This window comes from Salvelinus alpinus, chromosome 8 (assembly GCF_045679555.1).
Source record: "Salvelinus alpinus chromosome 8, SLU_Salpinus.1, whole genome shotgun sequence".
NCBI classification, from domain to species: Eukaryota; Metazoa; Chordata; class Actinopteri; order Salmoniformes; family Salmonidae; genus Salvelinus; species Salvelinus alpinus.
In genome coordinates this window covers 29,371,157-29,393,134 of record NC_092093.1, presented here as the reverse complement: position 1 = coordinate 29,393,134, position 21,978 = coordinate 29,371,157, and the positions used below count along the sequence as shown (strand labels likewise).

Genomic DNA, 21,978 nt, shown 5'->3' with positions numbered 1-21,978 from the left:
CTTACAGCACAAGGTTAGGAGCTGACACGCACGCACGCACGCACGCACGCACACACACACACACACACACACACACACACACACACACACACACACACACAGTGTGAGAGAGCGAGGATCTGAAATGGACTGATACTCAGAGGCCTTCTTAATGAAAAGCTATTCTACAGCGAGCCCCTATCACTCTCAGGAGACCTCGGCTAAGGCTTTCTCTCCACTTCTAAAAACCCACTGCTCTAAATCCTCTGAGCCTCCCTCCTGCTACACGCATGCACACTCAATAACGCTTGGCATGAGATCTCTTCCATATTCATATTCAGCTTTTACAGAAGGTTACGCGTGTTGTGTTTTCTCATGGTTAATGCAGTCCGTTCTGCTTTGTGGGTCTTAGAGGGGATACTGTACCTGTAATTGTTTATCCTTCTCCTTAAACGGCCAGACTCCTATTCCCCCGTAGGTAATAGTAATGAGTGTATGCTGGTAACTCTGTGTTTCTCTGTGTGGAGAAGAGGCCCCCTATTCGTCAGTGGGGCACCACAGGGCAGTGCAGTGTAGCATTGTAGCAGTAGTATTAATCTGAGCCAGCTGCTCTCTCTCACCTGATCACAGAAACATGTAACATGTTATTTAATTAGATGCAGCCTAATTTCACAGGACCACACAGGGACTGCCTCCTGTCCTGTCCCTGTGTACACAAAGACATGGCGTCATGACAATATAACCACCTGGATTGAAGGTGACTGAAGTCAACTCCCTTTCCTCCCATTACCATATCCTGCGTCACAGCAGTTCAGTAGTGAGTGTCGGGAGGTTGGATTGGCCCTGGCCCTCTCTCCTTGTTCTCCAGTCGGTTACAGAGAAATATGCTGTGGATTTAGATATTCTGGCTGACTGACAGGTAGTTTAGGGGGAGAGTGTGTGCGATGGTTGTAGTGTAAGCGGCTGGTGGGGGTCAAGGTGCTGTACTGTGTTGTGAATGATGAACAGATCTCTTCTAAATCCTGGTATGGCAGCAGGCAGCAGTATATATTGTCATCTCTGCAATGATTTGAAGTTAAGATGGAGAGACAAGGTTCTCATTATGGTAACTGGTTCTGTGTGAGTCAGGGACGTTTCCATCCCAGACAACCCTGCCCATGGGATTTTTAATTTAACAGCTTTACAGTCGAAAGATAAATCATCCATGACATTTTTTTGTTAATCGGCCTAGATTTGATTTCTTTAGTACCCAGTGGTCGTTATGGACGATTAACTGTGAAGATTGTTCAGTGAGTAAGAAAGAATTTGAAGATTCTGTGTGTTTGCGTACGTCTGTTTACGTGCGTGTGTCAGTCCGGTCGGTGTGTATCTGGCCTTTTTTGTCTCTTTGTGGTCCCTTCCTGTCCCCTAATGAAACCTGCCACCATCGTCATATGATTTATGACTCCGCCAACACATACACTTTTAATGAAATGAATCATCTTGTTTCAGCAGGCTCACTGAGACACCAAGGCCTGCTGTAAGGCAACTTGGTAATTTAGTTGGCAACAGTTTATTGGTAGCGACTGCCTTGGGAATATGTCATTGTGGTATATTGTATGTTTGAAAAACCTCTCATCATTCATACCCATCCATGTTAGACTCAGATGAGGTTACATAGAGTATATTGATCTCTGGTTCATATCCTGTACTTTAGCAGTTTAATGGCCTTGTTCTTAGTGTTCCACTGGTGTGCCTGGTTGTGCGTGGTTGTGCGTGGGTGTGCGTGGTTGTGCGTGGTTGTCCATGGGTGTGTGCGAGTTGGTACTGGAGTACAAATTCATGAAGTGACTTGTTTATGTTGGAGCCTCGTAAAGTCGACCCGGCCCGCTCTCTGCCATCTGAAAGTCGTGAACTTGTTTCCTGACACGGATTTGATATTAACCCTGTCATCAACAAGCTGTATTATTGCTCCATGCTAACATGCGGCGCACACACACAGGGGGGGGGGGGGGGGGGGGGTTTGAGAGGTGGGTGGCCTGCTCCTAAAAAGCTTGTTGAGTGATTACCTTGTCTAAAATACTTACAGTACACATTCAGACATATACCTCAGGGGGAAAACATTTTCACCTTATTCTCCCTGTAAAGAATGTCCCTGGACCGTTCCAGATGTTCTGAATGTCCCTGGCTGGTGCATGACCTCATACAGAGACATACCTGACATAGCAATGTGTCCGTCTGTGCCATAGCGCCCTACTCTAGTGTTAGAGGAGGCATTCCTTTACTGTGAGTAGTAGGACGATTCCTTGTAAGGATATCTGACCCAATCTTTGTTGCTCTTCTAGAAACACGAAAGGCCTGAATGTGTTCAAAGGAGTTATTTTAGTGTGTGCAATGGATCTGGCCCTGAGCCTCCCCCTCATTCTGACTCTTCTGTTCTGGTCCGGCCCTCATCTATATTTAGCTGTTGCAGTCAATGTAACTGGCCTGGGTGCTTAATGCCTGATGTCATCCCTGTGACGCAAACTCACTACAATCCTGCCCGACCAACCCTGGAGAGATGGAGTGGAGAGGGATGGAGGGGGTTGATTATAGGCTACACCCTCGCAGGCTCAAACACTCATCCGTACTCTCTCAAAAACACACACGTGCAGAAACACCTCCACACCAGGATGCAAGCACACACTGGTGAACACACACGCACGCACGCACGCACGCATGCACGCGCGCACGCAAACACTTACATTTCCATTGAGAGGTCTGTTTACTACAGACTAGTACTTCCAGCCCGATCCTGAAAGTGTTTTATTTTTACTAACAATTTTGTTGGTCTATAATTCCGCCTTAGATTTAGCCTGAAGGTCAACTGCTTAACTGTGAGCTCACACTCTAATCTTTAGTGATAGGTGTATTTTAAAGGTCACTGTTGTTTTCTTCCCTTTTATAAATAACCCCAATGATTAAATGACTGTCTTTTCATAGTAGCTTTCCAATACACCCATCCATCATTGAGCCTTGTCGTGGAATAGCCTAGCACCACCAGGGTTAAGAACTGTTCTGTGGTCAGTGCTGGTGACCCTTCAGTAATGCAGAGGTCCAGTTTGGTCGTGTTCCAGAGCTGATCTCTGCTCTGTGTGTCTCTGCTCTGTCTACAGTTAAAACTAGTACTGTCTGCAACACTACACCTGGCTGCTTCCTCTCTGCTTGGAATATCTTAATGAAATACTGATGGCCAAGGGAACAGATGTCAAATGAAAAGGAGGAAAGGGGTGAGAGAGGGATAGCGAGCAAAAGGCCCAGCTGTTGACTCGTAGCTCCAGCTGGACCGACTAGTGGCGTGGACTCAGCCAAACAGCTCTCTCAATACTCAGCTATGGCCTCAGGGCAGCACAGGGTATCCCAGGGATCAGTGTGTGTGATTGAGTGTACAACACATTAGGAACACTTTCCTAATACTAAGCTGCATCCCCTTTTGCCCTCAGAACACTCTCAATTTGTCGGGGCATGGACTCTACAAGATGTCGAAAGTGTTCCACAGGGATGCTGGCCCATGTTGACTCCAATGCTTCGCACAGTTGTGTTAAGTTGGCTGGATGTCCTTTGGATGGTGGACCATTCTTGGGAAAACTGTTGAGCTTGAAAAGCCCAGCAGCGTTGCAGTTCTTGACACACTCAAACCGGTGCGCCTGGCTTTGTCTTGCCCGTTCACCCTCTGAACGGCACACATGCACAATCCATGTCTCAATTGTCTCAAGGCTTAAAAATCCTTATTTAACCTGTCTCCTCCCCTTCATCTACACTGATTTGAAGTGGATTTAACAAGTGACATCAATAAGGATCATAGCTTTCACCTGGATTCACCTGGTCAGTCTGTCATGGAAAGAGCAGGTGTTCTTAATGTTTTGTACACATTGTATGTGTGTGAGGGGAAAGAGCAATAATGTTGAAACCCCATTTACAGTACGTCCAACAATGACACACAATTCTTGAATGACCACATGATCAGCCCTGGTTGTTTGTATATCCATCTCTTAAATCCATTCTGTGCTCTGTCATGCATTGCTATGTCTACTCTGACTATTTCTGTCTTTTTTTTTTACCACACAATAAATAAATATTTAGATTACTCTCCTCGGTCAGAATGTCGCTGGCTGTGGTTTCCAGAGGATTACACAGGCAAAGATGTGGATTTGGTTGTTTTTCTCCTAACCCCCAATCCTGAATCCCAGTCCTTCTGATGACGCCACAGACACCACAGCCATGGGAAGACTGTTAGACGCCTCTTTAAACGTACCCGAGATTCCCAGTATTAACCTACCGTTAGATGAAAAAGACATGAGGTGGAGTAATGGGGTATATAAATAACTGGTGTGAAGCAATAGCAGGTTGGCTGTAGCGCTGCAAGTGCTGAGACAAAAGGCTGATATCCTTCGTACTGATGCAGGGAGATTGGAAATTGTGGAGCATTTCTTTGCTGCTTGACATTGAGATCACACAGTAATAGTGGTGGAGGGATAGCATCAAACACCTGCAGCTGTGGCAGACTAAACTCTGAGTGTACAAAACATTAGGAACACCTTCCTACTATTGAGTTGCACCCCCTTTTGCCCTCAGAACAGCCTCAATTCGTCGGGGCATTATTTGAACTGGACTCTACAAGGTGTCAAACGTTCCACGGGGATGCTGGCCCATGTTGACTCCAATGCTTCCCATAGTTGTTTCAAGTTGGATGTCCTTTGGGTGGTGGACCATTCTTGATAAACACAGGAAACTGTTGAGTGTGAAAAACCCAGTAGCTTTGCAGTTTTTGACACACTCAAACCGGTGTGCCTGGCACCTACTACCATACGCCGTTCAAAGGCACTTACTGTGCATTCGGAAGTATTCAGACCCCTTGACCTTTTCCACAATATACAGCCTTATTCTATAATGTATTAAATTGTTGTTTCCCGTCATCAATCTACACACAATACCCCATAATGACAAAGCAAAACCTTTTTTTTTTTTTGGGGGGGGGTGTATAAAAAAATTAGCACATTTACATAAGTATTCAGACCCTTTACTCAGTACTTTGTTGAAGCACCTTTGGCAGCGATTACAGCCTTGAGTCTTCTTGGGTATGACGCTACAAGCTTGGCACACCTGTATTTGGGGAGTTTCTCCCATTCTTCTCTGCAGATCCTCTCAAGCTCTGTCAGGTTGGATGGGGAGCGTCACTGCACAGCTATTTTCAGGTCTCTCCAGAGATGTTTGACCAGGTTCAAGTCTGGTCTCTGGCTGGGCCACTCAAGTATATTCAGAGGCTTGTCCCAAAGCCACTCCTGAGTTGTCTTGGCTGTGTGCTTAGGGTCGTTGTCCTGTTGGAAGGTGAACCTTCGACCCAGTCGGAGGTCCTGAGCACTGTGGAGCAGGTTTTCATCAAGGATCTATCTGTACTTTGCTCCGTTCATCTTTCCCTCGATCCTGACTAGTCTCCCAGTCCCTGCTGCCTAAAAACATCCCCACAGCATGATGCTGCCACCACCATGCTTCACCATAGGGATGGTGCCAGGTTTCCTCCAGATGTGATGCTTGGCATTAAGGCCAAATAATTCAAACTTTGTTTCATCAGACCAGAGAATCTTGTTTCTCATGGTCTGAGAGTTATTTGGGTGCCTTTTGGCAAACTCCAAGTGGGCTGTCATGTGCCTTTTACAGAGAAGTGGCTTCAGTCTGGCCACTCTACCATAAAAGCCTGATTGGTAGAGTGCTGCAGAGATGGCTGTCCTTCTGGAAGGTTCCCACATCTCCACAGAGGAACTCTGGAGCTCTGTCAGAGTGACTATCGGGTTCTTGGTCACCTCCCTGACCAAGGCCCTTCTCCCTCGATTTCTCAGTTTGGCCAGGCGGGCAGCTCTAGGAAGAGTCTTGGTGGTTCCAAACTTCTTCCATTTATGAATGATGGAGGCCACTGTGTTTTGGGGGACCTTCAATGCTGCAGACATTTGTTTGGTACCCTTACCCAGATCTCTGCCTCGACAGGGTCCTGTCTCGAAGCACTACAGAAAATTCCTTCGACCTCATGGCTTGGTTTTTGCTCTTACATGAACTGTCAACTGTGGGACCTTATATAGACAGGTGTGTGCCTTTCCAAATCATGTCCAATTAATTGAATGGAAACAGGATGCACCTGAGCTCAATTTCACGTCCCATAACAAAGGGTCTGAAAACTAATGTAAATAAGGTATTTCTGTTTTTTCTTTTTACTACATTTGCAAAAATGTCTAAACCTGTTTTCGCTTTGTCATTATGGGGTATTGTGTGTAGATGGACGAGGGGAATTTTTTTAATATATATTTTTAGAATAAGGCTGGAACGTAACAAAATGTAAAAGTCAAGGGGTCTGAATACTTTCCCAATGCACTGTAAATATTTACTCTTGCCCAATCACCCTATGAATGGCCCACACACTCAATTCATGTCTCAATTGTCTCCAAGCTTAAAAATCCTTCTTTAACCTGTCTCCTCCCCTTCATCTACACTGATTTAAAGTGGATATAACAAGTGACATCAATAAGGGATCATAGCTTTCACCTGGATTCACCTGTTCAGTCCATGTTCCTAATGTTTTGTACACAGTGTATGTATTTGTGTTCTGTTAGTGTCCAACACACACAGGGTTGCTGTTGGACAAAAACGAATTCCCCTCCTTGACTAGTGTTCTGATCTGATCTCCTGCACTTGGCTAGGGGACACGTGGTAGTGACTGTGAGCTGTAGATTTGGACTGAGTCCTTTATAGAGTAGCTCCATATGGACTAACTGGGCATCAGTCCACACAGACAAAACTGTTCAGGCCTCTGAGCCAATGAGGAAAGCTGCTCTGACTGACTGGACTGTTGGCTTTCCAGGCTTTGTGATTCTGCAGCTTTGCTTTCCTTGGCTGTCGGAATCAAGGATAACAGCATCACACTATTGCTACACCCAAAAGCTTGGACTGTTTGCAATTTGTTCTCATACCACTCCAAAGACGCTTACTTGTCAATGCAGAATTTTCTCTGTTTGTGAAAAGGATGTTCTGTAACTGTATACCATGTTGCCTAACATCTGTTTGTGAAAAGGATGTTCTGTAACTGTATACCATGTTGCCTAACATCTGCTTGTGAAAAGGATGTTCTGTAACTGTATACCATGTTGCCTAACATCTGTTTGTGAAAAGGATGTTCTGTAACTGTATACCATGTTGCCTAACATCTGCTTGTGAAAAGGATGTTCTGTAACTGTATACCATGTTGCCTAACATCTGTTTGTGAAAAGGATGTTCTGTAACTGTATACCATGTTGCCTAACATCTGTTTGTGAAAAGGATGTTCTGTAACTGTATACCATGTTGCCTAACATCTGCTTGTGAAAAGGATGTTCTGTAACTGTATACCATGTTGCCTAACATTTGCTTGTGAAAAGGATGTTCTGTAACTGTATACCATGTTGCCTAACATCTGCTTGTGAAAAGGATGTTCTGTAACTGTATACCATGTTGCCTAACATCTGCTCTTGCCCCAACCTTGGTTCTAATTTAGTATTCATTTCTATTCTGCCCTCGTCCTGAGGCATTCATACTGTCAGGCCCCCCCCCCCCTCCCGCAGGCCCCCCCCCCCTCCCGTCATTTGTCAAACACATTCAAGTGATTTATTTTTTTCTTGTAAAATTGAGCCCAAGCTTCTTCTTTTTGTTGTTGAGTCAATAGTAGTAAGTTGTTGGAAAACGTTCGGATTCAGGCCGTGTCCCGCCTACACTCCCTTAGCAACCGTTCCCCAGGCAACGCATGTCAGGAACTGAGACGCCAGTAAATGGATCAGCAAGGTTTTTCACATCTTTGAAGCCTTCATTCCCTTAAGTGGGAGAGAGGCAAAGTCCGAGACAAATCCAGCCTTTTTCCACTCGGCTCGTTGTGTATGTTGGTCTCCTGTGAGAAAGTGAGGGAAATTCTGTGTTTGTGTGTTGACATGCGGTGAGGCATCCTTTGATCATTTCTCATCTGGTTCCATTCTTCTATTCAATAGGACCTGCAGGGAGCTGCCTTCTCTCTCAGCAAGACCGAGATGCATTGTTAATTCTCCACTTTGGCCCACTATGATGATACATTGTATTGTTAATTCTCCACTTTGGCCCACTATGATGATACATTGTATTGTTAATTCTCCACTTTGGCCCACTATGATGATACATTGTATTGTTCAACAGTCTGAGAGATATAGTTGTCATATCCCAAAAAGCTTCTATATTGGAATGTAAAGAACTTGGTCGTTCAGCTAATGGGTACAGTATACACTAGTACTCAAACTGACATTTTCTTTAGGATCCCTCATCTGAGAAGGCTGATGACCTTACTGCTTCAGAATATCCATGTTTAACTCAAAGAGAACATTGCTCCAACATGACGCCCCTCCCTTGAAAGTTACACGGGATGTAAACTAATCGCTTGGCGAATGGCAGGCAGTCCGCCCGTCTCAGCTTCTCCGTCTTAACTCCCCCTCTCCTTCCCTCTCTCCTTCCCTCTCTCCTTCTATCTCTCCTGACAGACAGGGTGAGACCTGGTGCTTATTTTATTTGTTTGAAACTATATTTCACATTTTCACAATTATTCCCACACAGGGATGTACTGTACAGTTGAACAGTAATTCATCCTAGGTTATTTTCTTTCCCAACCCACTTTTAACCCCTTCCCTCACCCTGGTGCTTATTTGAACTGTTCTCCGTGTGTGTTGTGTAGAAATGTTATGATCTCATATGCCGGGGAATGCAGTACGTGTCAGATAGCATTGCACATAAAAAAATATATATATACGCTGTAGGGAATTAGTCTGATCCATTGCTGTGGACAGATGGAATGTCATGTCACTATAACCCAAGTTAATCAAATGTCTATGTTTGTAAAACGTTGTCCCTTTATGGTGAAGCAAGTCTTGTTTTATATAGTGTGTAGCATTAAAATGTACCATACACTATCCCTGGTATTAGGCTATTCCTATACAGTTGACCTCTGTTTTGTATGGTGTAACTACTCCCCATATATGATGGGTCATTGGGATATTGCACGTCAGTTGCATTATCCCCCACTGACCTTCTCCAACCCTGTCTGTCTTTCTAGTGGTGTTGCGTAATAAACCCTTCCTGTTGCTCTCAACAGCATCCTGCCAAATGTAACCTCTGACATTCTTATATTAGATATCACTGCTGCCCCTGGTATGTTTTTTAATCGTGGTGTTTACAGGCTTGTGCATTGGTCTCCAGTAGCCTGTCAGCACTCCTGTCACAGTTTGACGATCTTCTAGTTGGTGGAACTACCGCCCCCACCCCTCCCAGACTGCCCCTGGGTGGAGTATATGCTAATCTCTAGAGCGCCCCTTATCTTAGCACTGATATACACTACATTATACAGTAGACTCTCTGCTGTACTCTCTACTGTAACTATACCACTGTGGTGATCAGGGGATGTTATCCTATAGAGAAACTCCTGGGAATGGTCCTTTGAGCCTCATACTCTGCCTCCAGCCCTCTAGTGGCCCAGCGCCCAATGAACAGTAGGACACTCCTCACTCCTGCTCTTTTTAATTAACTCAGTGAGGGAGAGGGAGGAGGTGAGTGAGGAGGGTGTTGAGGTTAAGGGAGGGAGGGGAGAGGGAGATGAGGACTAAACTGGAACAGTAGTCCTCTGCTCTCAATACTCCCTTTCTTACTGTAATGAGGCTGTGATTATGAAGTGCTCCAGGAGCGAGGAGTTGGGCCTTCCTCTGGGAGTCTGCTGGGCACAGCCACGGTTTGGTAACAGTGTGATATGGGGACACCTTGTAGAGTGAGACTGGTCAATATGTAGAATGGTGGTGGTACTAGGGTAGGCCTGAGGGAAGCCTTGCTGAGGCGACAGCGAGTGAAAGCCTTCTCAGCCTCCTCCACACTGGTCCTGGGAGAGAGAGGATCTCCACCAGCTGAATCTGACTTCCTCTCTTCCTCTGGCTAATCCAGCCTACAGAATGGATTGGAGCCGCGGCCTGTAACACTGTCCCTGTAATACTAGCTAAAGCTTTAGTCTTAAGTAACATTCAAACCATTCTCATGTGGTTCTTAAACTATGTATGTTAATGATGGATTATATGTCACTGGTGATATTAGTCAAGGGTCATCATTTCAGTCAATGTAAGGCATTTCAAGGCTTTTTAGAGCTCCATCGGGAAAAGAGGAGAGATTTGCCTTCCGTTAAATCCCCTGCCTTAGGTCACTGGAGTCCATTAAGTCATTCTGGATTGATTGATCCTGCAATTCCCTGAGTTGGCACATTGATGGTTTATTGATGTCCAGCTTCTCTGACTGGTCTCACTGCTTCTCTCAGCACATAGTGTAGAACAGATTCAGCTACAGATGAGTCCTATTCTACTGTGTTTCTCTGGGTGGAAAATGTGCTGCATGCAGTAGTTCAGGGGCAGGCGGGCGGGGAGGGGGGTGGACACACACACACATTCACACAGTGCACTTATGGGAAAAGGTAAAGGAAGTGCTTTTTTTCATAAACAGGTATATCGTAGGTTGTTTACACCCCAGGTGATCTGACATCATTCTCCTCCAGGCCTATAATGGACATGGAAGCGATTGGTTCCCATCATGTTCCTCTCTGAAGGGCGTGTGGAGACTTGATGTTGCCTTACCAGGGGATGCAGAGCCAGAGGTGTAGGAGGGGTTCAATGACAAGCTGGCTGGTAACAGGTGGTGACAGGTGGGATAGAGTATTCAGGGTACCTGGAGGGAGGGGGCGGGTGTCTGTTTGTGACATCATCATTGTGGAACAAGTGTGTGTGTGTAGCTAGGTCCAGGCCAGATGGAGAGAGGGGGAGATGTGACGTCACACCAGATAGGACCCACGTTGAGCTGGTGATTCAACCGGAACTGGGTTTGGTTTACAGCAAGAAGAGAGGGGAGGGAAGAATTGTCTGAGGGAAAAGGGCATGCGTACCGTTCGTTTAAGCAATAAGGCCCGAGGAGGTGTGGTATAAGGCCAATATACCACGGCTAAGGGCTGTTCTTATGTATGACGCATGGCAGAGTGTCTGGATACAGCTCATAGCCGTGGTATATTGACCATATACCACAAACCCCCGAGGTGCCTTATTCCTATTATAAACTGGTTACCAACGTAATTAGAGCAGTAAAAATAAATGTTTTGTCATACCCGTGGTATACTGTCTGATATACCATGGCTGTCAGCCAATCAGCATTCAGGGCTCGAACCACCCAGTTTATAAATATAAATAAAGCACCACAGACTATTTTGTCATGCCAGTGGAGTTCTTTCCTTGACATTTGGTCAAGACAGGTAAGGGTATCAGGTTGGCACATACTGTACACTGAGTGTACAAAACACCTGCTCTTTTTAAGCCTTGAGACAATTGAGACATTGATTGTGTATGTGTGTCATTCAGAGGGTGAACTGGCAAGACAAAAGATTTAAGTGCCATTGAACGGGTTATGGTAGTAGGTGCCAGGTGCACCGGTTTGTGTCAAGAACTGCGTCGCTGCTGGGTTTTTCACGCTCAACAGTTTCCCGTGTGTTTAAAGAATGGTCCACCACCCAAAGGACATCCAGCTAACTGTGGGAAGTATTGGTGTCAACATGAGCCAGCATCTCTGTGGAACGCTTTCAACACCTTGTAGAGTCCATACCCTGACGGATTGAGGCTGTTCTGAGGGCAAAAGGCGGTGTAACTCAATATTAGGAAGGTGTTCCTGATGTTTTATACACTCAGTGTATGATCCAAATTGTGACCAAATCCAAGATGTTTCAAACTCACAGCCCCCCCCCAACCCCCACATCATTGACATTACACACACTTCCTGATATCTGCGTCATCTGTCTGTCCTCTCCACACCTCAATACTGAGCTATAGCGGTCTGTATGCACAGGAGATTGATAGGGTTCTCCAGTATCATTATGACATTCTGGGTAATGTTGGACAGAGGCCTGGCTGAGGCAGATGAAGCCCCAAAGAATGGCCAGGTACATCAGTCACAGCCTACATGGCAGAGAGATGGGGAGAGAGAGAACAGTCTGTGAAATGGTTTGGAGCCTGACTACTACAACACGGTTAGCTACAGTAGATTATGCCAGGGGGCAGCCTGCCTCACCTTTTATTGGAGAATGCTGCCCTCTAGTGGTGAGATACAGTAAGCTCCAAAAGTATTGGGACAGTGACAAATTTGTTGTTGTTTTGGCTCTGTACTCCAACACTTTAGATTTCAAATGATACAATGATGATGAGGTTAAATTGCAGCTTTAATTTGAGGGTATTGCCATATCGGGTGAACCGTTTAGAAATTACAACACTTTTTGTACACAGTCTCCCCATTTTAGGGAACCAAAAGTTTTGGGACAAATTCACTTATGTATTAAAGTAGTAAAACGTTTTTAGTCTCATATTCCTAGCATGCAATGATTACATCAAGCTTGTGACTGAAGGAATGAATACAATTTTATTTTCGTGTCAAATCTCCAGTTGGCAACCCATCCCTAATGGGATTAATTGACAAATAAACAAACATTACAATAATTCACTGTGATAATTCTTCTTCCGGTGTTCTCTGCAGTACGCATCGCATAAAGAGTGAAACAATTTAAGCTAAAAAGTCAATACATAATAGTAAATAAGTTTTTCTTTATTTTTACTAATTTCTACATTGTAGAATAACTATCAAAACTATGAAAAAACACATATGGAATCATGTAGTAACCAAAAAAGTGTTAAACAAGATTCTTCAAAGTAGCCACCCTTTGCCTTGATGACAGCTTTGCACGCTCTTAGCATTCTCTCAACCAGCTTCAATCAGGGATATTGCAGAGGCAATATCCCTGATCTGACCTGTTTCAATACGCAGAGGCAATATCCCTGATCTGACCTGTTTCAATACGCAGAGGCAATATCCCTGAAATGACCTGTTTCAATACGCAGAGGCAATATCCCTGATCTGACCTGTTTCAATACGCAGAGGCAATATCCCTGATCTTACCTGTTTCAATACGCAGAGGCAATGTCCCTGATCTGACCTGTTTCAATACGCAGAGGCAATATCCCTGATCTGACCTGTTTCAATACGCAGAGGCAATGTCCCTGATCTGACCTGTTTCAATACGCAGAGACAATATCCCTGATCTGACCTGTTTCAATACGCAGAGACAATATCCCTGATCTGACCTGTTTCAATACGCAGAGACATTATCCCTGATCTTACCTGTTTCAATACGCAGAGGCAATATCCCTGATCTGACCTGTTTCAATACACAGAGGCAATATCCCTGATCTGACCTGTTTCAATACGCAGAGGCAATATCCCTGATCTGACCTGTTTCAATACGCAGAGGCAATATCCCTGATCTGACCTGTTTCAATACGCAGAGGCAATGTCCCTGATCTGACCTGTTTCAATACGCAGAGGCAATATCCCTGATCTGACCTGTTTCAATACGCAGAGGCAATATCCCTGATCTGACCTGTTTCAATACGCAGAGGCAATATCCCTGATCTGACCTGTTTCAATACGCAGAGGCAATATCCCTGATCTTACCTGTTTCAATACGCAGAGGCAATGTCCCTGATCTGACCTGTTTCAATACGCAGAGGCAATATCCCTGATCTGACCTGTTTCAATACGCAGAGGCAATGTCCCTGATCTGACCTGTTTCAATACGCAGAGACAATATCCCTGATCTGACCTGTTTCAATACACAGAGACATTATCCCTGATCTTACCTGTTTCAATATGCAGAGGCAATATCCCTGATCTGACCTGTTTCAATACACAGAGGCAATATCCCTGATCTGACCTGTTTCAATACGCAGAGGCAATATCCCTGATCTGACCTGTTTCAATACGCAGAGGCAATATCCCTGATCTGACCTGTTTCAATACGCAGAGGCAATGTCCCTGATCTGACCTGTTTCAATACGCAGAGACAATATCCCTGATCTTACCTGTTTCAATACGCAGAGACATTATCCCTGATCTTACCTGTTTCAATATGCAGAGGCAATATCCCTGATCTGACCTGTTTCAATACGCAGAGGCAATATCCCTGATCTTACCTGTTTCAATACGCAGAGGCAATATCCCTGATCTTACCTGTTTCAATACACAGAGGCAATATCCCTGATCTGACCTGTTTCAAATGCAGAGGCAATATCCCTGATCTGACCTGTTTCAATACACAGAGGCAATATCCCTGATCTTACCTGTTTCAATACGCAGAGGCAATATCCCTGATCTTACCTGTTTCAATACGCAGAGGCAATATCCCTGATCTTACCTGTTTCAATACGCAGAGACAATATCCCTGATCTGACCTGTTTCAATACACAGAGGCAATATCCCTGATCTGACCTGTTTCAATACGCAGCGGCAATATCCCTGATCTGACCTGTTTCAATACACAGAGGCAATGTCCCTGATCTGACCTGTTTCAATACGCAGAGGCAATATCCCTGATCTGACCTGTTTCAATACGCAGAGGCAATATCCCTGATCTGACCTGTTTCAATACGCAGAGGCAATATCCCTGATCTGACCTGTTTCAATACGCAGAGGCAATATCCCTGATCTGACCTGTTTCAATACGCAGAGGCAATATCCCTGATCTGACCTGTTTCAATACGCAGAGACAATATCCCTGATCTTACCTGTTTCAATACGCAGAGGCAATATCCCTGATCTTACCTGTTTCAATACGCAGAGGCAATATCCCTGATCTGACCTGTTTCAATACGCAGAGGCAATATCCCTGATCTTACCTGTTTCAATACGCAGAGACAATATCCCTGATCTGACCTGTTTCAATACGCAGAGACAATATCCCTGATCTTACCTGTTTCAATACGCAGAGGCAATATCCCTGATCTGACCTGTTTCAATACGCAGAGGCAATATCCCTGATCTGACCTGTTTCAATACGCAGAGGCAATATCCCTGATCTGACCTGTTTCAATACGCAGAGACAATATCCCTGATCTGACCTGTTTCAATACGCAGAGGCAATATCCCTGATCTGACCTGTTTCAATACGCAGAGGCAATATCCCTGATCTGACCTGTTTCAATACGCAGAGGCAATATCCCTGATCTGACCTGTTTCAATACGCAGAGGCAATATCCCTGATCTGACCTGTGCACATAGCGACTCTACAAACTTGTTGGATGCATTTGCTGTTTGTTTTTCTGTTGTGTTTCAGATCATTTTGTGGCCAATAGAAATGAATGGTAAATCATGTATTGTGTCACTTTGGAGTCACTTTTATTGTGAATAAGAACAGAATTTGTTTCTAAACACTTCTACATTGATGTGGATGGTCCTGAATGAGTCGTGAATAATGATGAGTGAGAAAGTTACAGACGCACAAACATCATACCCCCAAGACATGCTAACCTCTCACCATTATAATAACAGGGGAGGTTAGCATGATTATCTGTAGTCATGGTAGCATCCACATTAATGTAGACGTGTTTAGAATCATTTCTATTTTTATTTACAATAAAAGTGACTCAAAATAAACTTACCATTCATTTCTATTGGGCACAAAATAATCAGAAACACAACCAAAACAAACAGAAAATGCATCCAACAAGTTTGTAGAGTCACATGCTTGATGTAGTCATTGTGTGCTAGGAATATGGGTCCAAATAATAAACTTTTGACGACTTTAACAATCATGTAAGTGAATTTGTCCCAATACTTTTGGTCTCCTAACATGGGGGGACTATGCACAAAAAGTGCTGTAATTTTTAAACAGTTCACCTGATATGAATGTCAATATCCTCAAATTATAGCTGACATTCTGCACTTACTTCATAGTCATTGTATCATTTGAAAAGCGCTGAAGTATAGAGCCAAAACAACAACTAATGTGTCACTGTCCCAATACTGTTGGAGCTCAATGTTTCTACCTGTAGAAATGCATTGTTCCCAATCATGAGTTCATATCAGACCTCTGCAGCAATGTGTTTTGTTGGACTGAACAAGCTGATATTGAATGTGTTTACGTACAGTGTTCTTGGTAATTGTTATGCAGACAATAAGTACACGCTGGATACAGATTACTTTTAAAATTATTATTTTATACAGATTCTCTCCTTATCAGTACAGAAAGAGAGGCTGTAGCCAGAAGCAGACTAGCTACGTTGTTGTGTTTAACAACAGAAACGTGCAGAGATAGCTGTGATTGCGTAACGGCTTGTCTTGTACAGTAATTACATAATGACAACAAGCTTATATAATGATAACAAGAAGGCCTGTCCAAGTGACAGCACTGCCTGTGGGTCTGCATGGTGCGTTAGGCCAGCGTGGAAAACCAGGTCAAAGCCTCGTCGGCTCATCTTCTCCACTCTGTTCTTTCTCCTCTTTGGTCTCTCTGTTCTTCTTCTCCTCCCTTTGTTCATCTCTCCCTCTTTTCCCTCTACACTATATGAGCTCCTTTCCCATCTCTCCTCATCAAGCCCGTTCTCTTCCTCCCTCTCTTATCTCCTCTCTCCCCACCCATCTGGTGTCTTCTCTCTCCTCCTCACCTCCTCTTATCTCCTCTCTCCCCACCCATCTGGTGTCTTCTCTCTCCTCCTCACCTCCTCTTATCTCCTCTCTCCCCACCCATCTGGTGTCTTCTCTCTCCTCCTCACCTCCTCTTATCTCCTCTCTCCCCACCCATCTGGTGTCTTCTCTCTCCTCCTCACCTCCTCTTATCTCCTCTCTCCCCACCCATCTGGTGTCTTCTCTCTCCTCCTCACCTCCTCTTATCTCCTCTCTCCCCACCCATCTGGTGTCTTCTCTCTCCTCCTCACCTCCTCTTATCTCCTCTCTCCCCACCCATCTGGTGTCTTCTCTCTCCTCCTCACCTCCTCTTATCTCCTCTCTCCCCACCCATCTGGTGTCTTCTCTCTCCTCCTCACCTCCTCTTATCTCCTCTCTCCCCACCCATCTGGTGTCTTCTCTCTCCTCCTCACCTCCTCTTCTCTCCTCTCTTCCCGTGGCAGGCAGCTGCTGGAGCTGCAGCGGCTGAAGGAGGTGGAGCGGGAGCGACTGGAGTGTGAGCGTCAGGAGAGGGAACGGCTGGAGCGTGAGATGCAGGAGAGGGAGCGAGAACGCCAACGCCAGGACCGGGAGCGCCAGGAGCGAGAGCGGGAGCGCTCCGAGCGGGAGCGCACTGAGAGGGAGCGCACTGAGCAGGATCGCCTGGAGCGCGAGCGTCAGGAGAAGGAGAGAGAGCAGCTGGAGAGAGAGAGGGCGGAGAGAGAGAGGGAGCTGATGGAGAGAGAGAAGCAGGAGAGGGAGAGGATGGAGAACGAGACGCAGCAGGAGCAGGAGCAGCAGTTGGACAGCGAGCAGATGGACTGGGAGAGAGGGAGACGCATCTCCAACGCCGGTGAGCAGCCAAGGCTTTTTATTTACCACTTACACACACCTTAAACACACTCACACACATGCATGCACATACTTACACATTTACACACACCAACACACATATGCACACGTCTGATGTCCAGGACAGAGCAAGGTAGTACAATAGACACTGAAGTCACAGGACCGAACAAGATGACAGATCAGAATAGTCACCAACAGGTGAGTGGGTTTAGCTCTCACTTCCCTTAGCAGTAGTTCTTCCAAAGAGCCGTCTTGGGTGTAAAATCCCAGCGTGGCATTTAGCTGGAGTCTGAAGCGGACGTTGCCTATACTCAGCCATCCCTGGCCTCTCATTACTTAATGTGACTTATAGCCAGGCTCCTCTCGCATCTCTCTCTGCCCATATGCCTGTGTGTTGGACGGGCACGGGGAACAGCTTGAGTGGCCCTAGGGCATGGGGGGAGTGTTTGTGTTCTCTCAGCGAGCAGGCAAACACGCGCACACACACACTCCCCCCTCTCTTCCTACTTCTGTTTGACCAGGGATGGCTATGTCTACTGTATGTGTTGGTGGATGGTAGGGTACCCTAGCCAGCCTGCCCAGCAAAGCATAGGCAGGTGAGGGACTCAGGTTCTAGGGGTTGGTTGGATGAGAGATGGGCATTGCTGCTATATATTAAGCCAGATGGGGGCCAGTGTTGGCATGGTTGGCATGGTTCAGTGCCACACTCATCACATTAGCTGGGCTAGATTCTCCATGTTAGTCAGAGGCTAAAAATACACCAACAAGTCTAACATGCTGCCTGCCTGCCCAGGGGAAGGGGCCATCATATTAACATTACCATGAACATGTCTAAGGCATTATGGTATCGAGTAGATTTTATTTTTCCTCTGGCATTTTGTACAATAAATGTGTACACGACACAATTTCCACAGTACATGACAAGACAAACACCATCATTAATGTTGCACTGCATGTTAACATTTGGGGTGCTTTTGAAGTGTGCGAATGCACTTTTCATATGCTTCTAGTTGTCTTTCCTGCAGGAAAAACATACATGTGTGCTATTGGCCTACTGTACATAGCCTCGCAGAAACTTTGGGTTGGATTTCCAATTCCATTCATAGTATGTTTAGTATACCATTGGACGTCTGTGGAAGTCATGCTGTGTGTAAATAACCATGCTCGACCTCTAACTGAACACTTAAACCAACCCGGTGTTGTGGAGGAGAGGTCTGCTTGTAGGGCATCTATGGATGAGCTTCTTGATGTGTCTGTAACTCTGTAGTCTGTCTCATGTTAGCTATAGGCCTTATCACATTAGAAACAACAAGGAGTTCCTTGTGTGTCGACCTCATTAATCCAGCCATTCCTAACGGTCCTCTGATGGAAATCCTTGCTGAAAGTGGTGGTTTTAAGCCCGCCCCTCACTCCACTGGTCTCTCTCTTCTTTAGGCCACTCTAGTTAGTGTGTATGTCCATTTGGGGCTTTAGTGAGAGGTGTGTGTGTGTGTGTGTGTGTGTGTGTGTGTGTGTGTGTGTGTGTGTGTGTGTGTGTGTGTGTGTGTGTGTGTGTGTGTGTGTGTGTGTGTGTGTGTGTGTGTGTGTGTGTGTGTGTGTGTGTGTGTGTGTGTGTGTGTCTTTATGGGTTACTACTCTGGGATCACAGAGCAAAGCTGGGGCCTGCCTGTGGCCACTAACCACCCAGAGAGGGGGAGGAAAAAGGGGACAAGAGGGAAGGGGGAGTGGAGAAATGAGAAGAGGGAGAGAGGCAGAGAGAGTGGGGGGGGGGGGGGAAATTGGGAGAAGAGTTAGTCTTCTGTTTGGAGGAACAGAAGGAGGAGAGGCATGATAGAGGGATGGGTGGGAGAATCATACATGAGCAATGTTTCCAGTTAGTGGAGATGTATCAGAATCTGAACACAATGAGCATTCAGAACAACTCAACAGCCAATCAGGACATGGTCTGTAAGAAAGTGACATGACATAGAGTGAAGTGGTTTGGAATGTAGGGCAAGACTGTTGGTGTGTGTGTTCATGTGTCTGTGATGTGATGTTGGTGCGTGTTCATGTGTCTGTGATGTGATGTTAGTGCGTGTTCATGTGTATGTGATGTGATGTGAGTGAGTGAGTGTGTGTGTGTGTGTGCGTGTGCGTGCGTGCGTGCGTGCGTGCGTGCGTGCGTGCGTGCGTGCGTGCGTGCGTGCGTGCGTGTATTCACCACATGAGTAAATGTGAACGAGTGTGTCTATATGCTGTAGTGTGTGGAGGTGTGCCTAGTGCAGCTCAGGCTTCCCATACGGCGAAGGTGTGCGCGCACGCGCAGCCTACCACTGAGGGTCAGTGGAGCAGAATGAGGCCAGCACAAAGGATTAGCAGCATTAGCCCTCAGTAAACATATGGCGGGAGCGGCCTCAGCTCTAGGCTAGCTCTAGGCTAGCTCTAGGCTAACTCTAGGGCTAACTCTAGGGCTAACTCTAGGCTAACTCTAGGGCTAACTCTAGGGCTAACTCTAGGGCTAACTCTAGGGCTAGCTCTAGGCTAACTCTAGGCTAACTCTAGGCTAGCTAGACTGGCTGTGGCCCCACAACAAAACAGAGCATGGATAATTTGGAGCATGCAGTCAAACTCTGGCAACGTGACCACCCAGCGATACTACCCCCACCTCTCCTCACTGGTTATGTACATGAGAGATGAGGGGATACTACCCCCACCTCTCCTCACTGGTTATGTACATGAGAGATGAGGGGATACTACCCCCACCTCTCCTCATTGGTTATGTACTTGAGAGATAAGGGGATACTACAGACTAGTATTGACTAAAAAGCACCATGAGAAACTTTATTATGGGATTTTTTTCTGTGTGGTTCAGTAAGACTTTATGCAAACCCCTTGTCAATTCAAAATAGTTTATTTAGTAAAGGTTTCTGGCTTGAAATCATTTATATATAGTAGCATTTTTTTGGTAATTTAGTCTTACAGGAGCAATTAAGGTTAAGTGCCTTGCTCAAGGGCACGACGACTGATTTTTCACCTCGTCGGCTCGGGGATTCAAACCAGCAACCTTTCGGTTACTGGCCCAATGCTCTTAACCGCTAGGCTACCTATCATTCTGATAGAAAGCTAGGTAATGGGGAATTGCAAGTGATTGAAACTGTGTAGTCACCCAAATATTGAAGCATTTTGTTATCTTGGGATAAGTTTCTACCAGAGTCTGTGCAATCAGTCAGTTACTGAAACCAAACATGTCCAAATTGGTTAAATCTCTCAATTGTGGTGCCTTGACTTCCAAATGTATAGAATACAACTCTTCTGCTTGCCCAGTCCTGGTATGGACAGGATCGTTTTGGATGAGATATGGAGAGAGCGTAACTGTATCTGGTGTGTGCTGTTCCACCAGAGACTGACTAGATGAGCCTACCTTCACCGAGGGGCTCACGCCAAGTGCTCCCTCCTGAAAGAACGACGATCTAGGGTTTTCTGCTGCTTCTCTATCCATGTGTACACATTATGACACATTGTTTCTAGAGTCTGCCTCTGGTTTGGTCTAACCCCGTGTACTAATAGTAGCATATTTTATGTCAGAGAAAGAATAAAGAAATCAAGAAAAAGGAGATTTAGGTCTGCTAGTTACCTGCTTCATTTGCCCCTTCTCTATTCTTTCTGTTTTCCCCTTTCTCTCTCTCCTCTTCTGTGTTCTTTCCCTCTTGTGTGGCTGCACGGTGGCTGCTTCTCCCCTCCTGTCCTGTCCATCTGATGTGTGTAGCATTTGAAAGTACCCTCTACACTCCTCCGCCTCCAGAGTACTCCTCCAAGACCTCCTCTACGTCTGTGTCTCCCACCACCCCCAACTACCCTCCGCCCACCCCGTCACCCTCCTCTGCAACACCCCCCACCCCGCCTCTACGACACTCTGCCTCCCGATTCGCCACCTCACTCGGCTCCGCCTTCCATCCGGTCCTGCCCCACTACGCCACAGTCCCCAGGCGACAGCCTGTCCCTCCTACGCCCCCTGCCCCAGCCCCGGCAACCCCCTCCAAGTCAGTGGTGTGGTCAGCAACCAACTTCAGCCCCCTGCCTCCCTCGCCCCCCGTCATGATCAGTAGCCCGCCTGGCAAGGCCACTGGCCCTCGCCCCGTCATCGCCATCCCGGCCCCCAGCCCCCTGTCACAGAAACACCCCTCTCCCTCTCCCAACGGGCCCCCCATGTTCCCCGCTCCTTCACCTGTCACCATCGGCAATAGCAGCAACCCCACCCCGCCTCCTCCTCCTCTGACCCCACCTCCCCCTCCACCGCTGCCCCCTCTCTCCCTGTCCCTGTCGTCGTCCTGCCAGCAGTCGCCCGTCGTCTCCCCCATCGCTCCCCTTGTGTCCTCTCCCTCATCCCAGCCTGCTATTGTCCCTTCTCCTTCCACAGCTCCCCCTGCCTCTGCTGACCTCTCTGTAAACCTCTCTGTGCTGGGAGACTCCTGCTCCGTGGCTCCAGAGGCCTCTCAGCCTGCAGACCCTCTGGCCCAGCAGGGTAAGGCCGCACCTCTCTCAGCCTCGCTCTCTACCTCCACCTCCGCTCACCCACTAATGGGGTGCCAGGGAGCAGGGCGCCAATGCTGGCTG

General features: G+C 46.4%; 1 protein-coding gene across 7 annotated transcripts in view; it reads left to right on the top strand.

Moving 5' to 3' along the window:
* The window catches only part of LOC139582885 (protein enabled homolog), a 170,633-nt gene that overhangs the window by 135,260 nt on the left and 13,395 nt on the right, over nt 1-21,978 (top strand). For 5 of the 7 annotated variants that reach the window (XM_071413310.1, XM_071413309.1, XM_071413307.1 and 2 more), the window contains 2 exons: nt 16,998-17,386; nt 21,131-21,886. In XM_071413310.1, the coding sequence (XP_071269411.1) occupies nt 16,998-17,386; nt 21,131-21,886 (1,145 nt within the window). The remainder of the gene's footprint in view (nt 1-16,997; nt 17,387-21,130; nt 21,887-21,978) is intronic. The other 2 variants (XM_071413312.1, XM_071413313.1) reach the window with 2 other exon arrangements.